The sequence below is a fragment of the Heterocephalus glaber genome, unplaced genomic scaffold, assembly GCF_053883595.1.
Source record: "Heterocephalus glaber isolate CG9 unplaced genomic scaffold, H.glaber_assembly_v1.0 deba00001504, whole genome shotgun sequence".
NCBI classification, from domain to species: Eukaryota; Metazoa; Chordata; class Mammalia; order Rodentia; family Bathyergidae; genus Heterocephalus; species Heterocephalus glaber.
Window position 1 is genome coordinate 7665504 of NW_028258324.1, and position 20616 is coordinate 7686119.

The 20616-nt window shown below is 39.1% G+C and overlaps 1 protein-coding gene across 2 annotated transcripts in view; it reads right to left on the bottom strand.

Moving 5' to 3' along the window:
* Cpne4 (copine 4) overlaps positions 1 to 20616 on the bottom strand; it is a 535814-nt gene that overhangs the window by 191629 nt on the left and 323569 nt on the right. For both annotated transcript variants that reach the window (XM_087186153.1, XM_004834230.3), the window contains exon 3: positions 3489 to 3668. In XM_087186153.1, the coding sequence (XP_087042279.1) occupies positions 3489 to 3668 (180 nt within the window). The remainder of the gene's footprint in view (positions 1 to 3488; positions 3669 to 20616) is intronic.

The window sequence follows — 20616 nt, forward strand, 5'->3', positions numbered from 1 at the left end:
GGGTAGGGGTATTGGTAGGAGCAGGGGAAAGCAAAGCAGGGAAAGGAAAAATGGTGAGGAATGGAAAAAATGGAAATAAAGTCTTTGTAAATAGGGAAGGGTGGAGGGCGTGAAGGGAGTGCTAGGGATGGGGAAAAAATAAGAACCAAGATGCATTATGTAAAGGTACAATTCCCAATGAGAAATGTAATTGTGTTGTATACCTACAATGTACCAATAAAAGAATTTAATTAAAAAATTGAAATCATGAGTATGGAAATGAATTCAAAAATTACACAACATATTTAGAAGGGACTCTTTAATCTCACCCTCAGTGCTCAGTTCTACATTTTCTTCATCAAAAGAGATTAAGAACATTAACTAGAAAGCCAGTTTCCCTTTGCCTACCCCACTCCAACCAGTCTTATTTTAGTTTCTCATTCTTGGTGTATTAATCACAATCTTTTTAGCTAAAGGAATGGACAAACTTAGCCCAGTAGCTTCAGCGGCAAGACATTTTACTCTCCCATCACAGGGAGCCAACAGATAAAAATGGGCTCCAGGTGCAGCAGGTCATGCCTATGTTTGTACCTCTTTTGGCTCTTACCCCCCATCAGAGCTGCTCTCATCCACAACCTTGCAGCTAGATGGCCATTTGTCATTCCAGGAATCACAGGCAGAGAGGGACTGTATACTCATGTGTGTCTCTGGAAAAATTCTCATATTTTAGCAGCTAGAACTGGCCACAGGTGCATTCTTAAACCAATCTCTGGTGGCAAAGGTTGGGGTGGGATTTGTGTGGTTTGTTGAGAGTAACCAGGATTTACTTTTGAGCTAGGGATAGGGTTATTTTCTACATGGCCACATGGTAGGAAATGATATGAAAATGTGAGACCTGATTGCTAAGAACTCAGGTGAGCATATACTGGACAGACAACCAGCAGATGCTGTCAGTGCCCTGATCACATCACCAGGCACCATGATTGAGTGCACAGCACTGACTTCTGACCTCCAGCATCTGCATTTCTTTGCTTGCAAGCTTTCACTGATCTTTGGAGCCTGCTTTGCTGCCCAGGCACTCAGCCAGAAATGCTTAAGGAGGATTAATGTTGCCACCTTAGAAATAGTCCCTAATCAATGACTGATGGGAGAGCTACATCCCCAAGGGTATGAATGCCCCAATTTCCTCATTTCTGGGGTGAGATGTATGTTTACTCTGTACTAGCTTCCAGAATTTCCCCAGCAGAATCAAGCTCTAGTTGCCCACTGGAGTTCGCTGACTGCACACACTTAAACCTTCCTTTTCCTGTCCCACTTTTCCACACCTAATTATTATGGTGTTTCCTTGACTTCTTTTGACTTCCTATCTCAGTGCTGGCTTCTTGGGAAAAATCAAACAAAGATGCTCTGTATCATAAGTCAAACTCCTTCCTGAGCCCAAAGGTTTTGTGTGTGATGCTCCCATCTGCTCTGGAGGTTCTTCTCTTTCTTCTCAAAGGCTGTGTGCTCACTCTCCCTTCATGTTTCAGTGGAAATGTCACTTTCTCTGGGATGACTTCTTCAACCTCCCTCTCACACCTGATGCTATTCTCCCAGTGATGGCTCTCTCATTTTGCTCTTCTGTTCAACCATGCTTATAATGGTTGTAACTTAATTAATTGTGTGATTTTTTTGCTTTGCATCTTTAACCCAGTTACACTATGAGCTGCTTAAGGGTAGGAACACCATTTTTGACTCAGCACCATATGGCTGGAATCTAGTACAATGCATGACACAAAACAGAGGGATAAAGACTCACAGGCTTTCAGAAGATGAAGGTCTTTCACATCAAAGCTTTGGATGAAAAAGATCTTTTATCCATATGAATTCCATATTATTTCTTGTGTCAAAGTATAACTTCTATCCATAAGAAAGATGCCCATTGTTTAGTGGAGAATATCTATAAATGATGTCATTTTAGTTACCTTTTAGTTTTTAAATAGAAACAGGATTCCACTCTAAACCCACAATTTCTTCATTTATTCATTCAAAGTCTGAGCAGAGGGAGAGAGAGAAACTGAGAACATGAAATATTCTCCATTAATATGTTATTGCTAATGGATTCTGAAAAGAGTTCATGACAGATCATTCTAGGATCTTGCAAGGTACAGTGCCTCCTCTCAGCTTTGTCATTTCCACATTGATTTTGGCTTTCACTAAAGGAACAAAGAATAATCTTATTAAATCAATTCACTCAGTACACACATGGGAAAAATTTCTTTTAGTGATAAATAGCATAAAGCAGGGTAAGTACAAATAAACACTTGAGAATACTTGCTGTCTTGTTGCTAGGCAGGCTCTTCTCGAAAGTCCCTAAATGACATCCTTCTGTCACTAAGGGATGAGTCCAGGTTTGTGGTGCTTTGAGCTTATGCAATTTGGAATATTTTTGAGAAAAAAGTATAACTCTCCCCCAAATGTAGAACAAATACCTGCAAGAGGCTTACACAAGTGAGTGGCTCTGAAGTTTAACCTTCAATATTTTCACAGTAAATCAGCATCTGACCTTGACTCTGAAACTACTTTCCTCCTTCCCCATACCTGGACAGGTCTGTTCCAACCTCTACGACTTGTTTACATTGCTTTATTACTTGGAACCTCTCCCCTCTTTCTTCTTTTTCAGTCCCTAGACCACATTTTTTCAAAGTTTCGCTCTACAATGGCTTTTCTGATTTTTTCTAGCAATAAAGATCTTCCTTCCTGCAAAGGCCCACAGTGCTAGGTATCAGGCTCAGGATCATGTGTCATGAATTGCTCTATTTAAGGTACCTATACCATGTTTTCTTCAGCTAATCTGCTACTTTCTGGGTACAGGGACTACATTTTCATTCATATTCATCCCATCAACACTTAACACAGTCTGGGTATAGCAGGAAGGGAGGAAAAGCATAGGCACTATAGAAGCAAAATGATAGGGTTTGGAGAGGGAAGGGCCTTCAGCAAGTCACTTCTCTAAGTTCCAATTGATTAAATAAGCATAGCAATCTTTATTTCACATTATCATTAGGATTAAATTAAAGCATTTATGCATTCATCAAGTATTTACTTCTTATGGGGCCATTTTTGGCAATAGAGACTTGGAATATATTTGGATGAGAAACACTGTCTGCTGGGGGTTCTCACAGTTTAGTTGAGAGATGGCAATTTGTAGTGGGACAAGCTAAAGCTGTAATAGATATAGGAGTAGGCACAGAGCCAGACATGTGGTAGGTGCTCAATAAATTGTTGTTGAATAAATGAATGAGAAGACTTGGAAAATTATTAATTTTCCAAAATAAGTAATTTTCCAGATTTTCAGGATCATGCCAACATAAATATAATGGCTATGACAGTGCTTAGAATGTTGTAAAATGGTATATGCTAAAGAAAATAAAGTTAATAGGAAGAAGAAACCAAAGATTAGAGGTAGGGATGAAGAAAAAAGAGGGGAATGAATGAGCAATGAGGAGGAAGGGATGTCTGTGACTCACCTGACCAAGAGTGCACTCCATGCCACCTAGGAAGTCAGCCTCCTTCAGCCCATTGTGGTTGCTGCTGATGTCATGGACTTCAAATCGCAGGCGCTGTACTTCTTCAAAGTAAAAGTCCACAGTAAAGAGTTTTGAGTACACTGGGTTTATGCAGGTGCGAATCACCTCTGTTCTGTCAACCTGCCAAGAGAAAGAGAAAATCCACCAGGAATTAGGAATTTCATTATTATCTTTCAAGCAAATTAATCTCTTCCACACCATAAATGCACTCACTCCATGAAGTCACCAGGGCTGGCAGTTTGGAAGTCTACAAGACTATCTTCACAGAATGAGATAAGTGTCAAGGAAACTCTTATCAGACATACTAGTAAAGAAACTCAAGTTTTGTGTTTGAAGATTTAGTACATGTTATATTATTAGATGACAGGCAAGATGGATTCATCATTAGTGGCTTCCTCAAGACTTGGTGCAGGAGATGAGATGGCTGAGTGTGTCTGGCATTGTTTCTGCATCTTCTAATCTGTTCCATTGGTCCTCAAGTCTGTTTCTTTGCCAGTACCATGCTGTTTTATCACAGTAGCTTTGTAGTAGAGTTGCAGGTTGGGGATTGTGATACCCCTGCCATGTCTCTGTTACCTAGGATTGCTTTTGCTATTCTGGGTCTCTTCTTGTTCCAAATGAATTTTTGGATTGTTTTCTCAAGTTCTATGAAGTATGCTGCTGGGATCTCAATTGGAATTGCATTAAATCTATATAGCAGTTTTCGAAGTATGGCCATTTTCACTCTATTAATCCTTCCTACCCAGGAGCAGGGGAAGAAAAGGTCCAAAGGGGTAGGGGTAGTGGGAGGGGCAGGGGAAAGGAAAGAAGGGAAAGGAAAGATGATGAGAAATGGAAAAAATGGAAATAAAGTCTTTGTAACTAGGGAAGGGTGGAGGGCATGAAGGGAGAGCTAGGAATGGGGAAAAAATAAGAACCAAGATGCATTACGTAAAGGTACAATTCCCAATGAGAAATGTAAGTGTGTTGTATACCTACAATGTACCAATAAAAGAATTTAATAAAAAAAAAAGAAACAGAGAACAATCACTGAGAACAGGAAAGTTAATACCAAAAAGAAGGGATAAGAGATATAGAGTACTAAAAAAAAAAAAAAAAAAAAAACAAAACAAAAAAAAAAACAAAGACTTGGTGCAGGAGAATTTGAGGGTGCATCTAGGCTCAGGAGAACAGAAATCAATTAATGATGCCTAATAGGCATAGTAATGGAAGCCAATTCTATTCTAATAGGAGTTTCTTAACTCACAATTCCCAGCATAATAAAGTAAAAAGACTATAAGCATGGTAATGAAAATAACACTGCCATCGGTTTAAATATGCCCTTTATTAGGTACAAAACATTTATTCATTCACTTCAATTCCTTAGGCCTCAGTTTCCTCATTCGCAAAATGAAAATTGGAAAATTAGAGGTTGAAAAGTCACTTTATGTACTAATGCTACATGAGCTATGACCCCCTTTGCCTCCTTTGTTAATAATCCTCCACCCAATTCTCCAATAATCCATATCTGCCATTTCTGTGACCCAGAAGGCTGACCTCTCTTGACTGAACTTCCTAGGCTCTCTTTCCCTCTGAGTTCTGGTGGGAATTAGCCTGAGGCAAGACTTGGAAGAAGATGAGGAAGTGGGAAAATAGAGAGGTGCATGCTTCAACACACACACAGGTTCTGGCAGGATCACAATGAGAGAGCTTTTGCTGAGGCTTGGTAACACAGTCTCTCTCTGTTTGGATCCTTCAGAATGAGGGGTGGTGATGGCTTTCTGCTGCCATTATCTTTGTTATCTTAGATGTTCCTTTCCTTTGTTGGTTCCTTTGGCCCTGTGCATGTCCCTGGGAATAGTTCTTGTTTAAAGAGCTAGCCCTCTAGGTTAAGCTCTGTGGGTATGCCATCTATTTTGTGTCAGGATCCTTGCCACTAAGGTTCTTAACACACAAAACCATTTGTATTCTGGGAAAGTTAGAGGACTAAGTGATGGATGATCCAAGACCCTATAGCATCTTTCAACTGGAAATACCCATCTTTCATATTTTACAAATCAACTGGAGCCTATTTACTCTGTTGACTTTCAAATAGAAATATTTATTAGCTATATCCCACATATCATTTGATAGTACAAATTAAGTCATTCAATACATGATCATATGAGTAAATGGAAAGAGTTTCCCAATAAAAAAATTTCTTGATACAACATGCATAACCATGTGTGTGGCACAGAAAATATGATACTGGCTCCAATTTCCTCTGATACTATTAAGTGTATGTAATGCTCCAATCCTGGTACTGACCATTCCCATTCCTATATATAAGGCTGTGGATGAGAGAACTGTCCTTGGCAGTGACAGCACCTGCCATGTTGAGGGGGGCAATCCAGGCTTCAAGGAGAATATAGTTCTTGTTTTGTTCCTGTCCAACAGATAGGCAGACAAGAAACCAATCTCTAGCTCACTGTTGATTAGAATTGTACAAGTTACTGTGCAAATTAATGGTTATTTGACTACACCAGTTTCCCATGATGATCCAGCTTCTATTTTAGCTGAATTGGCTAGTCATATACATTTAGGGATCAGGGACAGGACAGATTATGCTGTTGGCTGACTGTGTGAGTCTAAGGATTTATTGTAATGATGTAAATTTTTTCAGAGCCCATAGTTTTGAATAATGGTATAAATCAGAGGCCACAAACTTATGGTTTGTAAATATAAGGTGACTTTTATTTCTCTTATTCAAAATAGTTTTTTCTTACTTTGCCAACTATACATGAGGGCTGTTTCTATTGTCCTCCCTTCAGAAACAAATTAGAATATCTGGCAGTTTTGGGCCACATTCGTACATGGCAACACTGAAGACTGCTCCATTCAGACAGAATATCCACTCTCAAGTTCTTGCCGTCCCTTCTCCCTCATTGAACGTCCCTGCATGGCCTCTGGAGGCATTTTTCCAACATCTGGTCCAAATTCAAGGACTAATGAGTCATATAATAAGAGATTCAATTATATTCATGTGATGCCTTTTGGTAGAGTATTTCAAAATAACCCCCAATAAGTAGTAGGCGGATTTGACATGCTCAGGACACAGAAAATATATCTATCTGTGGCTGGAAGAGTGCTCTGGGAAGTATCAGTTGGTAAGGTCTTGGAGATGGAAACTATACTCTTTGTTCCTCTGCTTTAACCACCACAAATGACATAAATTGACAATGTGCACCAACCCTTCTGTTATTCTTCCCATCTTTCTATTGTGAAATGGCATTCCTATATAGACATGAAGTTCATGTTGGCATCAAGCCATATACCTCTAACATGCTACCACAGTAAGATGCCAGCATTTACTTGAAGTGACTGTGGGCATATGCTCATGAGCATGCGTGCACACGTGTTCATGTGTGTGTGTGTGTCTGTGTGCATATTTTAGGGAAATGACAAGATTAAAAGAAATTGAGAAATACACATTTGCATTAGCAAGATAGATAATTTCAAAGGATAATTTTGGGCCAGTAAGAACCCCAAGAGTAAAAGTGCTCAGGGAAAGAAGAAAAGAAGTAATTATAAGGAAAGTGCTTGTAATGCTAAATGCATGTTACGAGATGTTTCAAAATGTTCTATATACCCAGTCATTATGGGAGAGGCATTATCTTTTCTGGAGGCTAAGGCCAGGTTTAACCTGATTAACAGGGTCTAGGGCAACTTGTGTTTCTCACTGAGAGATGTCCAGGTCAAGGTGGTTGTTTCCAAGATCATCCACTTCCTGGTATTACCAGTTACAGAAGAACCAACCAGGAGAGATTCTTTAAAATTCAGATTCCTACTCTAGGCAATTTTGATTCAGTGAGAATAAGATAGGATCCAGAAATCTGTAGCTTAGAAAATGTTCAGGCAAGGCATGGTGGCACATGCCTGTGATCCTAGCATATGGGAGGCTAAGGCAGGGGGATTGCCAAGAGTTCAAGATTGTCCTGGGTACATAGTGAGTTCAAGGCCAGCCTGAACTGCATAGTGAGATCCTGTCTCAAAAAATAAAGTGTCCAGGCAATTCCAATGTGGGATATAGATGAGATATGGAAATAGAGAGATATAGAGTCTATCATTTTCTCCTGTGTGGTTTTTTTGTCACAGTTTAATCCCATTGGCCCTCTGATATGTACAGTGCAAAAATATGAATGCACGTGTTCTCTCTTCTAGTCATAATCCCTGATATTCCACTGCTTCATGGATTAAAGAGTATACATTTTAAAAAATTGATTCTTATTCTAATCATGTGATGAAGCCTTATATTCTTTCACATATGAAAAAATTCAAGGTCAGATAGCAGAAGTTACTGATCGTCAGAGTGGCACTTGAACTCAGTCTCTGATCCCAAAGCCTGAGTTACTTTCCTTAATTCAGGTTTTTTTATGTGGATCCCTAGGAAGCAAGGAAGAATGTGGGTAGATTATGATGTGACAATGATAGACTCAGTGACTGAATATTATATTTGATGAGATGCTCTTTACAACTGACATATAATTGACATATAATACACCCCATCTTTTTAAAGCATGCAATTCAATAAATTTTGATACATGTATTTACTTGTGAAACCATCATCACAATCAAGTGAACATATCCATATTCCCTAAAGGAAAAATAGAGAACCTTTTAGAGACGAGTGCCCAAAATGCAACACAAAACCCACTTTTTTTTCCCCATTAAGTTTATTGGTACATTTTTGGTATAAAATACAGTTACATTCATCATTGGGATCTTGTATCATTACATGAGTTTCTTGGTTCTTTTTTTTTTCCCTTCCCTTGCCCTCCCTTCACCCCCTCCACCCTTCCCTATTTGCAAAGATCTTGTTTCCATTTTTTTCTTTTCTCATATTTTTTCTTTTCCCTTTTTTCCTTTCCCCTACTCCTCCCACTTCCCCTGCTCCTTTAGACCTTTACTTCCTGTTACACAATATCAATTATACAATTTTTAAATTACAATATCAAGATCTAGGAGACATTACCACAGATTTTACAGAATTTAAAAGGATATAACATATTTCAAAAATCTGTTTTGAAATAAATTTGACAACTTCTAAGAAATACCTTGGAAGACAATTAATGAAACTAACTCAGGAGGAAATATAAAATTGGAATAGCACCTATTAAAGAAAATATATTCCTAGCTTGAAAACCTACCTATATGACAACAGTAGGCTCATATACATTTTAACTGACAAATTATACCAAACAATTAAAGCAGAAAAAAGAAGGAACACTTCTCCCCTCATTTTAGGAACTCAACATTGTGCTAATCCTAAAACTGGACAAAGATAATAGAAGAAAAAAGTATGAACATAGATAGAAATTTTTTTAATAAAACAAACTACTGGAAGTCAGATCTGGCAGTATGTAGAAAGTGGTTTTGTTATAGGGATGGCAGAGTTGGTTCAGCATTGGAAGATCCACCCCCAACAGTCATCATTTTAACAGAGGAAAGGAAAAAGCCATATGATCCTGTCACTAGTTGGAGAAAAAGTATTGGACTAAATTCTACACCTGTTCGTGGTAAAAGCTATCAGGAGACCAGAAGTAGAACAGAACCTTCTCAACAGATTAAAGACATGTACTCCATACTTCCAGTGAGAATGCCTTATATGAATGGAGAAGATACAATGCTTTCTCCTTAAGGTGGGGAACAAGGGCAGATATGCTTACTCTTTATCTGTCCATTAAACTTTGAAACTTAGGCCCCACCAAAATAGTCTGGCAATAAAATGACACAATTAGGATAGGATTGGCAAGGTAGAAGCAAACTCTTTAATGTAGATGAAATGATCATCTACAGAGAAAATACTAAGAAATCTCTAAGAGCCCCTAGAACTTGTATTTGAATTTAGCAGGATTAGAAAACACAAGGTATATATAAAAATCCAGGTCTGTGTATACTTTCTATAAATGAAGAATTGGATTTTGAAATTTAAAAGTTATGTAGGAGTACAAAGGACCTAGAAAAGTTAAAAAGAAAAGTGTTGGAAGATGTTTCATACCTAATTTTAAGACTTCTTCTAAAGCTGCAGTAATCAAGGCAGTGTTGGTGTAAGGAAAGACATATAGATCATTGGAATAAAACAGAGAATCTAGAAATAGAACCACACATATATGGTCCACTGAGTTTTGAAAGATTATTTAACATTAACATTTTATAGAATATAAACTCAATTCAAGAGCCGAGGAAGAGATACCGTCTTCAGCAAACGGCACTAGAACACCTGGTATCCGTATATAAAAAATTAACCTCAACCCTTTTTTTCCATACATGAAAATAACTTGAAGGGATCTATGAACCTAATATGAAAACCTAAAAGTATAAAACTTTAAGAAGAAATTATAAGGGAAAATGTTTATGAATTCAGGGTAGGCAAGAATTACCTAGGATACAAAAGACATGATGTATAAAAGAAAAAAATTGATAAATGAGATTCCATCAAAATTTAGAACTTTAAATGACATCATTAAAATAAAAAGTAGTCCTGAAACAGAACATATTTACAATGCATATAACCTATGAGCAGAATATATAAAGAATTCTTAGAGCTAATTAATAGACAACCCACTTAAAAAGTAGACATAAGAAGATGATAAATAGCCAGTACAGCACAAGGAAATGTGTGCAACTCTAGAATCAGAAAAATACTAATCAGTACAATAACAAGATTGAATTATACACTCATTAGGGAGATGAAATTAAGTTTTAAAAGCCTTGTCATGACTTTTTCTTTTTGTTGGATTCTCCCCCTTTGTGTTTAACTTGTCACGCCCAATAGATTCATTCTGCTGGGTTTCCTGGGGTTGTGATCCTCATTGTCTTTTCCTAGGGTATTGTCTAAAATTTTTTGGAGTGCTGGTTTGGTATTCATGAAGTTTCTGAGGTGCTCTTTATCATGAAAGTATCTTATTTCTCCATCCATTTTGAAAGATAGTTTTGCAGGGTACATCACTCTGGGTTGGAGGCTGTTTTCCTTTAGGGCTTGAAATACATCACTCCAATCTCTTCTTGCCTTGAGGGTTTGCATTGAGAAGTCTGCTGTGATTCTGATGGGCTTTCCTTTGTATGTGATTTGTTTCTTTTCTCTCACTGCTTATAGAATTTTGTTCTTCTGTTGGATTTCTGGAATCCTAACTATTATATGCCTGTGTGTAGATTTTTTTAAATTGAGGCTATTTGGAGTCCTATCTGCCTCACTTATCTGTATGTCAAGTTCTTTTCCCCTCCTTGGGAAGTTTTCTGCCATTATTTCTGTGAAGAGATTTTTTATGTCATCTGCATTCTCCCCTCTTTCTTCATTGATTCCAATCAGTCTTATGTTATTCTTTGCATCGTCTAGCAGCTGCTGGATTGATTTCTCATGTTCCCTTACAATTGTAAAGCACTTTTTCTTTTCCTGGTCACTAATTGCAATCTTTTCTTCTATATCTGAAATTCTGTCCTCACATTGGTTCATTCTGCTGTGCAGACTTTCGATGGAGTTTTTAATCTCCTGGAAATCTGTTTGCATCTGTTTTATGGATTCCATTTGTTTCCTATGTTGGGATTCCATCATGTTCCTCAGATCCTCTATTTTTTTTGTCTGTGTCCTCTCTAGATTTATTAATCATGTCTTGCACCATGAGCAAATCTTTGCTGTTATCTGAGTAATTATTTCTGATTTCATTTTTTGCAGATCCTCTTTTGTTGCCAGTTCAGAGAGTCCAGGTGCTTGAGTACCAGATTGTTCCATCTTGTTTCCCTTTGGGGTTTCTGTAGGTGATCTGGACATTTTTTTTTGAGGGTTGTTTATGTGTCTTCTTATTTCCATGGGGGGGGGCTTCTGGTGCCCGTGCAGCTCACCTTCTCTGCCCTAGGAGCTTGGGATGGCAGCAGGGGAGCTTCCTTCCAGGTGCTGGGACTGGCTCAGCTTCTCTGCCCTGGAGCTTGGGATGGCAGCAGGGGAGCTTCCTTCCAGGTGCTGGGACTGGCTCACCTTCTCTGCCCTAGGAGCTTGGGATGGTGTCCAAAACCCACTGATTTATCACAAAGTGCCAACACTGAAGTTAAACCTGAATACTGAAGTTTTAGTTTAGAAAAAACAATTCATACAATACCATCTTTTGTCTTAAAAGAAAAACAACACATATGTCATAGGTTCACCACCACTACCCTAAAGTTTCCTGATTCTCCCTTATAATAATTCCTTTTTCTCACTCACTTCTCACTTCTCAAGAAACTATTGTACTAGTTTGGTTTCTGTTTTTTTAAATTAGTTTGCATTCTCTATAATATTATATATGTGATATACAACATGGATGTCTAACATTTTGGCTTGCTGGTCCACACTGAATGAGGAGAAATTATCTTTGGCTGCATAAAAACATATAATATAGTTAATGTATTAAATAATAACATTTCCTTTTTTATATTTTAATTTCTTAAATTATTTTACAAAATAACAAAGCTTCATTTTAATAATTAAATAAGAAAACTTTGCTGAGTATCGATAAGCACCTGACTTCTTGCCACACACGTGTAGGCAGACTGAAATGCTACTATCTGTAATTGCTTATTTTACTCTCCACATCTCACAGTGGCTGACGACTGATGCACTGGAGTTTCAATTCAATTGTCTGTGTGTGGTGCATTCAGGAAGCAAAATGAGTTCTGCCCTGTGCCCTCTTCTACACAGAGTTTCACTGTCACTCAGTCCCTCTCTCACATGAGCACCACACAGTCAAGTCATGAATAGCAGTGCTAAAAATCATATAGTTCAAAGTTTACAATCTTATGGGGCAGCATTGCTAGCTGTCCATGGCTGCATGGGTTTTGGATTGGATACACCTGTACACTACGTGGACTTTTTTTGTCTTTTTTTTCTTTCATTTATCTTAAGTATTTACAGACATTCATTGTTGTTGTACTAAAGTTTTGTCTTTTTACTGCTGAGTAATAAATATTCTATGGATGGAAATTTTGTTTGTTTCCAATTTTGGTTTTCACACATAAAACTACCATATATATTCATGTACTAGATATATATGGACCTATATTCCCTTTTTTTCTTGGATAAATAACTAGGAGTAAAATAGGTGTGTTTAACTTCTAATAGGTATGTGGTGGTATCATTGTGGTTTATTAGAGATAAAATGGGGCCCTGGATATTTACCACAGAAACTGAATTGTGTGGGGGATAAGGTTAATGTGCCACCAACAAACAGTTCAAGATCAGGTACACAAAAGCCATCTACTCCTAGGACTTCTGAGGGCTAGAACTGCCACAGGCAAAGATGTGGGAGAGGTGCAGGCTGAACAATGCAATATTAGTGGGGAGAAGGTGAAGGCAGAAGCCAGAAATTGATGCCAGTCATTCAGAGTCCTGAGGTCTCCTGGAGAATTGCAGATCCTTATACCCAGAGTAACAGCTCCTGGTGAACAGTGGCATCACAGACCAGAGCAATTCACCAGGGACCCCAGGCTAGGGTTAAACTGATGTCTCTTCAAACTGATATTCCTTAAATATTTCCTCAACATTTATTTAGAGAGAATAGAGAGAAACTAATTTTCTCTGACTAAAGAATAAATAACATTTTCATGTTCAAAAATACAGGATTTATTACAAGCAATTCTTCAAAACCATATAACTTTGGAGAAGATATATTAAACAATATAAAATTTATATAATAAAACAAATGACTGGGCCACCAGAAATAACATTACACAGTTTCAGGATTTCAGCTGCTTGTGGCTCTACTGACATTTGTATTTCAGACTTTTAGCTTCCACAATGATAAGAGAATAAATTTCTATTGCTAAAGCCACAGGTTTGTGAGAATTAGTTATAGCAGCTCTAGCAAATGAATGCACCATTCTATCTCTCTCTAGAAACATCCCATCAGGCAGGCACCTCTCAGGGATTTATCTCCAAAAGGCATTCTTCACCCATCGAGCAGTAAAAGCTTCAACTCCTCTAGATTAAACTGCACAAGATTATGAGTGTCTGTCTCCCACTATCGATTCAGTGAGCTCTCCCTCCACCCTCCTGCCATGTACTTACCCTGGCTCTCAGTAACATGGCCTAGGTACTAGGAGAGTTTTTATTAAGGAGCCCTGGGGAATCACCCTCAAGCTAGACATTCTTTTCACCACTAAACACAGACTGGGGCTTGCATTGTTCAAAGCAGACAGGAGCTGCATCACTTTGCCCAGCAGTGTGGTTCAGAAGGTAATGAAATGAGCCTTCCCTACTGAGCCCTTCAGGGAGGTCCACAGTGCCAACAACAGATCCTAGGTCTTCCTCTTTCTTCCATTCCCTTCCTAGCCCCTTTGGGCTGATAGGTTCATTTATGCAGCTCCCAAGCCAATCCTGACTAGCCTGGCATATAGGCACAGGTCTCATATATGTCTTCAGGTGTCAAAAGCTTCATTCCTCCATAGCTCTTCCTTTATCCCACTGTGATTTCTCAGTTGCCATAAGTCAGTCATCCTCAACATACTCAAAATATTGAAAACATTCTCCCTCACTTTGAACACACTTTTCCCATCACTCTCGATAAAGTGTCTTTTAGTATGTTTTAAAAATAGTTTTGACACGCATCATATTTTTCATCACTCCTTGCAGTTTCCTGATTTCTGCCTCCTGTCTCTTTGCTTTGAGCCCAGCCCACTTATAACACTGTACTACTGCTGTCTGATAGAACTTTCCGTGAACTTCTGCATGGTCCAACTAGCTATGTGTGGTTGTACAGCCTCAAAAGGCAGTTAGAATGAGAAACTGTATTTTATTCAAATTTAATTATTCTAAATATAAATAGCTACACATGGACTGCACTGTTCTAACCTGTGTCAGCTCTGTCATCATACAGATTAATGAAATCCTGTATGATACATACACACTTATTTAATTAGGCTGGTGATTCCTAGCTGATCTCAACATATACCAGGAATTAAAATCTCTGCGGGTGGAATATGGGGATCAGCAGTTTTTAAATCTACCCAGGTGATTCCAAGCCTTAATTCAGTCTTAAACTAGTAATATATTATGCCACAGCCTAGGTCCAAAGTGAATGGAGAACAGAAACCAGAGCAGTGTGTGACCTACCCTGAGCACCACACTCCGATCTCTGGATCAGACTGTACTTTTGTACATCACAATATCCTTGGAAAATGACATTTTGACTCACTGTAGAACTTGACTATTGAATGAAATAGCCACATGATGGAAAAAGTTGGTGTCTTTGGATGTTTTACTCAACTAACTAAGTACTCCATTAACTGGCACATGCCCTATTTGTGAAACAAGAGTTCATGAATGTGGTGGTCATTCTCCTTTACATCCCCAGACCTTTCTGCTCTGCTATGCCCCTGGGCACTGGCCTGCATGATTATTTTATTCAGGTTTCTCTGCCAGTTCACCTTCCTTCTGCCAATGGGAGGCACCAGCAGAAGATCAGAGAGTGGGTAAAAGAGAAGTTTGCATATTTGTTTTGCTCCCTCCCTTACAGCTATTGGAGTTTTGGCAGTGACTCTATCACTCCACCAACAGGCCCTTCCTAGCTGCCCTTCATGCAAAGTTCCAGCTCTCACTGAATTCCAGTAACATCACCATGCCTACTTTCCCACCAGGTCACACTAAAAATGATCTCCTATGATTGCTTGTCCTGGAGCATTTAGCACCCTGATGATTCCTTCAGTCTTGACCACACAGGTCTCCTGGGTCCATTCATTAACATCTCTTTAACTGTTAAAACCCTGACTGGTTCTATAATGCTCTTAAAATATCCCCAGATATTAATAAACTTGGAAAAGTCTTCAGAGTCTTGAGACAGGTGAAGTTATGTCCAGTCTGGTGGCTCATGATTAATGAATTATGTTGGCTTTTAAGATTACTTAGTATGCAGTAGGCATTATTCCAACCCCTTTACTTACCTTTTCTCATTTAATCATCCCAACAATATCTCTTGCCCTACACTAAAATCAAATAAAAATGGATCAAAGACCTAGATATAAAAACAGAAACACTGAATATGCTGGAAGTTAAAACAGGTAAAACTCTTGAAGACATAGTCATAGGTATGGACTTTCTGAACAGAACTCTAATAGCACAAGAAATAATACCAAGAATCAACAAGTGGGATTGTATTAAAAACTGTGTAGCAAAAGAAACAACAGAGTAATGAGACAACCTACAGAATGGGAAAATTTTTTGCCAGCTGATTTTCTGATAGAGGGCTAACATCTAGAACCTATAAAAACTAGAAAAAAATCAGACCCCCCCAAACAAATGACTCAATTAAATAATAGGCAAATTAACAAAGTACCATAGATACTTCTCAGAAGAATGCTAGTGGCCAATGTGTAAATGAAAAGATGTTCAGTATCTTTAACCATTAGGTAAATGCAAATAAAAAAAACAGTGAGATTCCATCTTATTCCTGTCAAAATGGCTATCATCAAGAACTTAAAAAAAAAGAAAAACCAAAAAGGATCAGTGCTTGATGTCATAAGCCTGTAATCCCAGAACTCAGGAGGCTCAAACAGGAGTGCTGGAAGTTCGAGGTCATCCTTGGTTACACAGTTGGTTCAAAACCAGCCTGAACTACATAGCAAGATTCTGTCTCAAAAAATAAAAACAAATGAACACACAACAACAACAAAAAAGAACTTAGGTTGTGAAGGAAAAAAACTCTTTCTACATTGTTGGTGAGAATGTAAACTAGTACAACTGCTATGGCAATCAGCATGGAGATTCCTAAAAGAAATTAAAAATAGAAATTCCATTTGACCCAACTACACCTTTCCTGGGTATCTTCCTGAAATAGATATCATACTACAGTGATACATGCATACTCATGTTTATAGAGCACAATTCAAAATAGCTAAGCTCTACACAGCCTAGATGCCTATCATCAGATGAATGGATAGAGAAAATGTGGTGTATATATACATAATGGGGTATTATTCAGCCATAAAGAAGGATGAATTCAAGTCATTTGTAGGAAAATGAATGGATCTTGAGACCATAATGTTAGGTGAAATAAATCAGATACAAAAGGTCAATATTGCATGGTTTCTCTTATATGAGAAACCCAAAACATAAATAAAGAGTAAAATAAAGGAGAGAGAGTAGGAAATAAGGAGGTAGACTTTTGGAGATTGGGAAGGGGACTATAGGAAAGGGGAAAAGTTAGGGTAGGAGAGGGAAAGGGATACTGAAAATGATCATGATATGGTATTTCTCTATATGTATATTTATTTATAGTATATAATATATATCAATTACCTAAAATAAATGTAATTATTATGTATTACAAACATACCTCAGTACAAAAAAGATTTTGATGTCTAGTGATCCACATATGATTCATGTGGTAAATTGCCCTTAGCAGCAGCACCCTACCGTGTTTAATAGTGGGTCAGAAGATACATCAATGAGCACTGAGAATGCACCAGTCATGCTGATCCCTTCACTTTACCCACTCAATAAATTCCAACAACCACAAATTGGCACTCTCACCATTTTACACATGAAGAAACTTAGGGTCAAAAGGGTTAACTTACTCAGCTAACAAGTGATGGAAACCTCCTGGGATTTCCCTTGAAGCTTTTTCCTAGGACATGATCTCTCTCTCTCTCTCTCTCTCTCTCTCTCTCTCAAGTTTTATTTTTTTCCAAAAAACTTAAAGCTATACCCAATTAATACACACCCTGTGTAAAAATGAAAACAGATAATTGCACATATTCATATAACTAAAATACATTTTTTACTCCATCCCCCTTTATTAGAATGTTCATTGGTTGCAGTTTTTGTTTTTTGCTTTAATGACAATGCTGATATGGATCCCACGCAGTCCATGGGAGGCTGGTTCTGAGACAGCCTGCACATACCAATATCTGCACATCCTCAGTCCCTTCATCATGTGATGTATTTTTTTTGCATAAAATCCATGCACATTCTCCTGTATACGTTATTTTTAAAATTAATTTTATTGGTACAATTAGATATATGTAATGATCACATGCATCATAGGGAACTTGTACCTATACACGATATGTCTTGATTCCTGTTTTTTTCCCATTCCCTTCCCCTCCCTTCAACTCCTCTTCCCTTCCTTATTACCCTTCTCCACTGTTAGTGGGAGTGTAGACTGGTACAACCAATGTGGAAATCAGTGTAGAGCTTCCTCAAAAAACTAGGGTTAGAGATCCCATTGGACCCAGTTATTCCCCTTCTTGTTATCTTTGTGAAGGAGTTGAAAGCATCATACTATAGCAATATATGAACACCCATTTATAGTGACACAGTTTGTAATAGTTAAATCTTACAAACAGCCCAAATGCTCATCAGCTGATGAGTGGATAGAAAAGATGGGTTCTTGTATACAATAGTGTACTACTCAGCCATAAAGAAGGATAAACTTGAGACATTTCTAGATAAATGGATGAACCTTGAGACCATATTCAAGTGAAATAAATTAGACAAGCATGTAACTATTACATGGTCTCTCTGCTGTGAGAAAGTGAAAGTGTAAATAAGGACCAAAATGTATAATATATATTGTGAAATAGAAAGAAATTGTTCAAAAAGAATGAAGAACTAGGGAGGAGGGGGGAGGAAAAGAAGGAAGGAAAAAGAAGAATAAAATGGAAGCACCTCTCTCTTGAAGAAAAAGCATTCAGAAACCATCTTGCTAAAATGGTTTGAAGTAGGGCTGGAGATTTAGCTCAGTGGTTCTGGTGCCTGCTGGGCAAGCGCAAGGTCCCAAGTTCTATCCCTGGTACAAAACAAACAAACAACTAAACTGGTTTGAAGCAAGGCAATTATGAACACTCAACTCTCCAAATGTTCTTAACACCCTCAGCAGGGCAACAAACCCTGAACAGTCTTTTAGTCTTCAAACTTTTTCTTCCTCCCTCCTGTTGTATTTTGTTTCTCAAGTTCTATCCACTTAGCTAGCAACCCTCTAGAATGGCTCAGGAGGAATACGGATGCTCCAAGCAGAGAAGGCAAGGGAATTCTACAACAAAAAGAGGATTCTGTTTTTCAGTCCTGAAGCAACCACTTATTTATTCCCCCCCAGTGCTAAAAGCAGGCAGAGCCCACCAGGATGAGGAGCAGGAAGATGATGTATTGCAGTCACTCCAAGTTGCAGTCACCACCAGATCCTCAGCATATGGGAGTGTGGAGGCTAATCCCACACAAGTGTAAAGCAATTTTCACTTCACTCAGATGTTAGTTATTAATAGGATGTTCCCACCATCACATCTCTCTGTTGCACCTGCAAATTCCTCCAGAGAGGTCATCCAAGGCTGGAGGGCCCTGGTTTTCTTATTAATTGATGTTCAAAAATAGTGCAGAGAGGCTCATCTGCAGGATTCTGCATATGCATTCTGAGTCTGGCATGCTCATCAGCCAGCAGATTATGAAGGGGAGCTAGTTAGGACTGTCTCAACCCTAATGATGATAAGTGTCCCCAAGTAGGGAGTGGCCCTGTAGCTTGGGCTCAGCATCCCTAGGTTCCTTTGGGATAATCAACATCTATTCTGCTTATGAGTCAATTCTTAATTATCCAAATTGTGAATCAGTCATAAGCTCTAAAGGGATCTTTTCCAGTGCAATAGGGCAGGAGTGAACACATAGGCCTTACGCCCACAATTCTTTCCCATAGCACTCTGTTATCAATCAGGAGGTGCTCATCTCTATCATGAAAGGGTAGGATCTCAAATATTGGCCATTGATAGCCAACATCTTAGGTTTTAAATTCTTAGAGTTCATCAAGGCTGGGAACAGCAGCAGGTTCTTCCTGCCTCTAAATTCTGAGTGATTGGTGAAACCACAGTGTCTTTGAATTTAGTGAAAAGAATGATTGCTTAGCAATAGCTGCCAAAGCAGGGCAGAGGCACCCGCAGAGGGCAAGGTGTTGTGGAGCAGCCTGAAGCTCGCACAGGTCCTGCCCCCGGACATGCTGCTCAACTGCACGGTCACTGTGTATGTGGGGAAGAAAATCCATAAAGCACCAGAAGAGCATGGTAAATGCTCTATCCCTGACTTACATGTGCAGCAAAATGAACTGAGAGGAGGGCAACCAAGGCCTTTTTGGAGCACAGTTGGTGAAACTGAGCCAATGCTGGCAAAAGGAGGAAGCAGACGGAAGCCATGGTAGTAGCACTTGAGCTCGTCCAGCACACTCGGTCTCACTGGCTTCTTTACTGCCACCAGGGCCTCTGGGCTCTAAACCCTCCTCCAGCTTTTTGTTCTTGACCTTCAGGGACTGGAGTCATGGATGAGAGTGGGCAACGAATGCTAGCCATGCACCGGAAGTTACCGGCCCTCCCGACGAACACACCGGCTCCAGAGGGAGTCCATGGCACTCCTGCCACCACACACAGTACTCAGGCCTCGGCGTCCAGTGGCTGCTGGGCTCAGCTCTGAGGCACAGCTACAACTGCTACTGTGATATTGAAGAAAACTTGTGAGAAGAGAAATCTTTGCCATATTTCTGATCTCAGCAAGAAAGATTTGTGCCTCTCACCATGCACAGCAGTGATGGCATCCATCAGTGTCTTGGAGATGTTCTTTCAAGGCATACTACTGAGAATGTCCATTAATGGAATGTTGCTCCAAGAATGATGCAGGCAGGGTCAGCTGAAGAAGCCACAATGCAACCAGACTCATGGTCCCTAATATTGAAGATATTCGAAGTCTTTATATTCTGAGATGGTTCCTTATGCAGTGATAATGGAACAAGGATGCTGATTTCTGTGACGACATCAGGATCTGGGAGAGAGGGGAGGACAAGGAGCTGTGCTGCCTCCTCTTGGACATCAGAGAGCCCCCGTGATGGAGGTGCAGAAGCCACACCAGCCCCATGCACAGGATCTTGCTATGTAGTTCAGGCTGGCCTTGAACACAGTATGTAGCTAAGGCCGACTTCAAATGCATATCCTCAGTCTCCTGGTGCTGGGATTACAAGCATCCTCCACCACATCTGGAAGCAGATAACAATTTGCTGGCAACATGTGACATGATACTCTCTTTCTGATAAACGCTGCTGCTCCCAGCTGGCCGCAC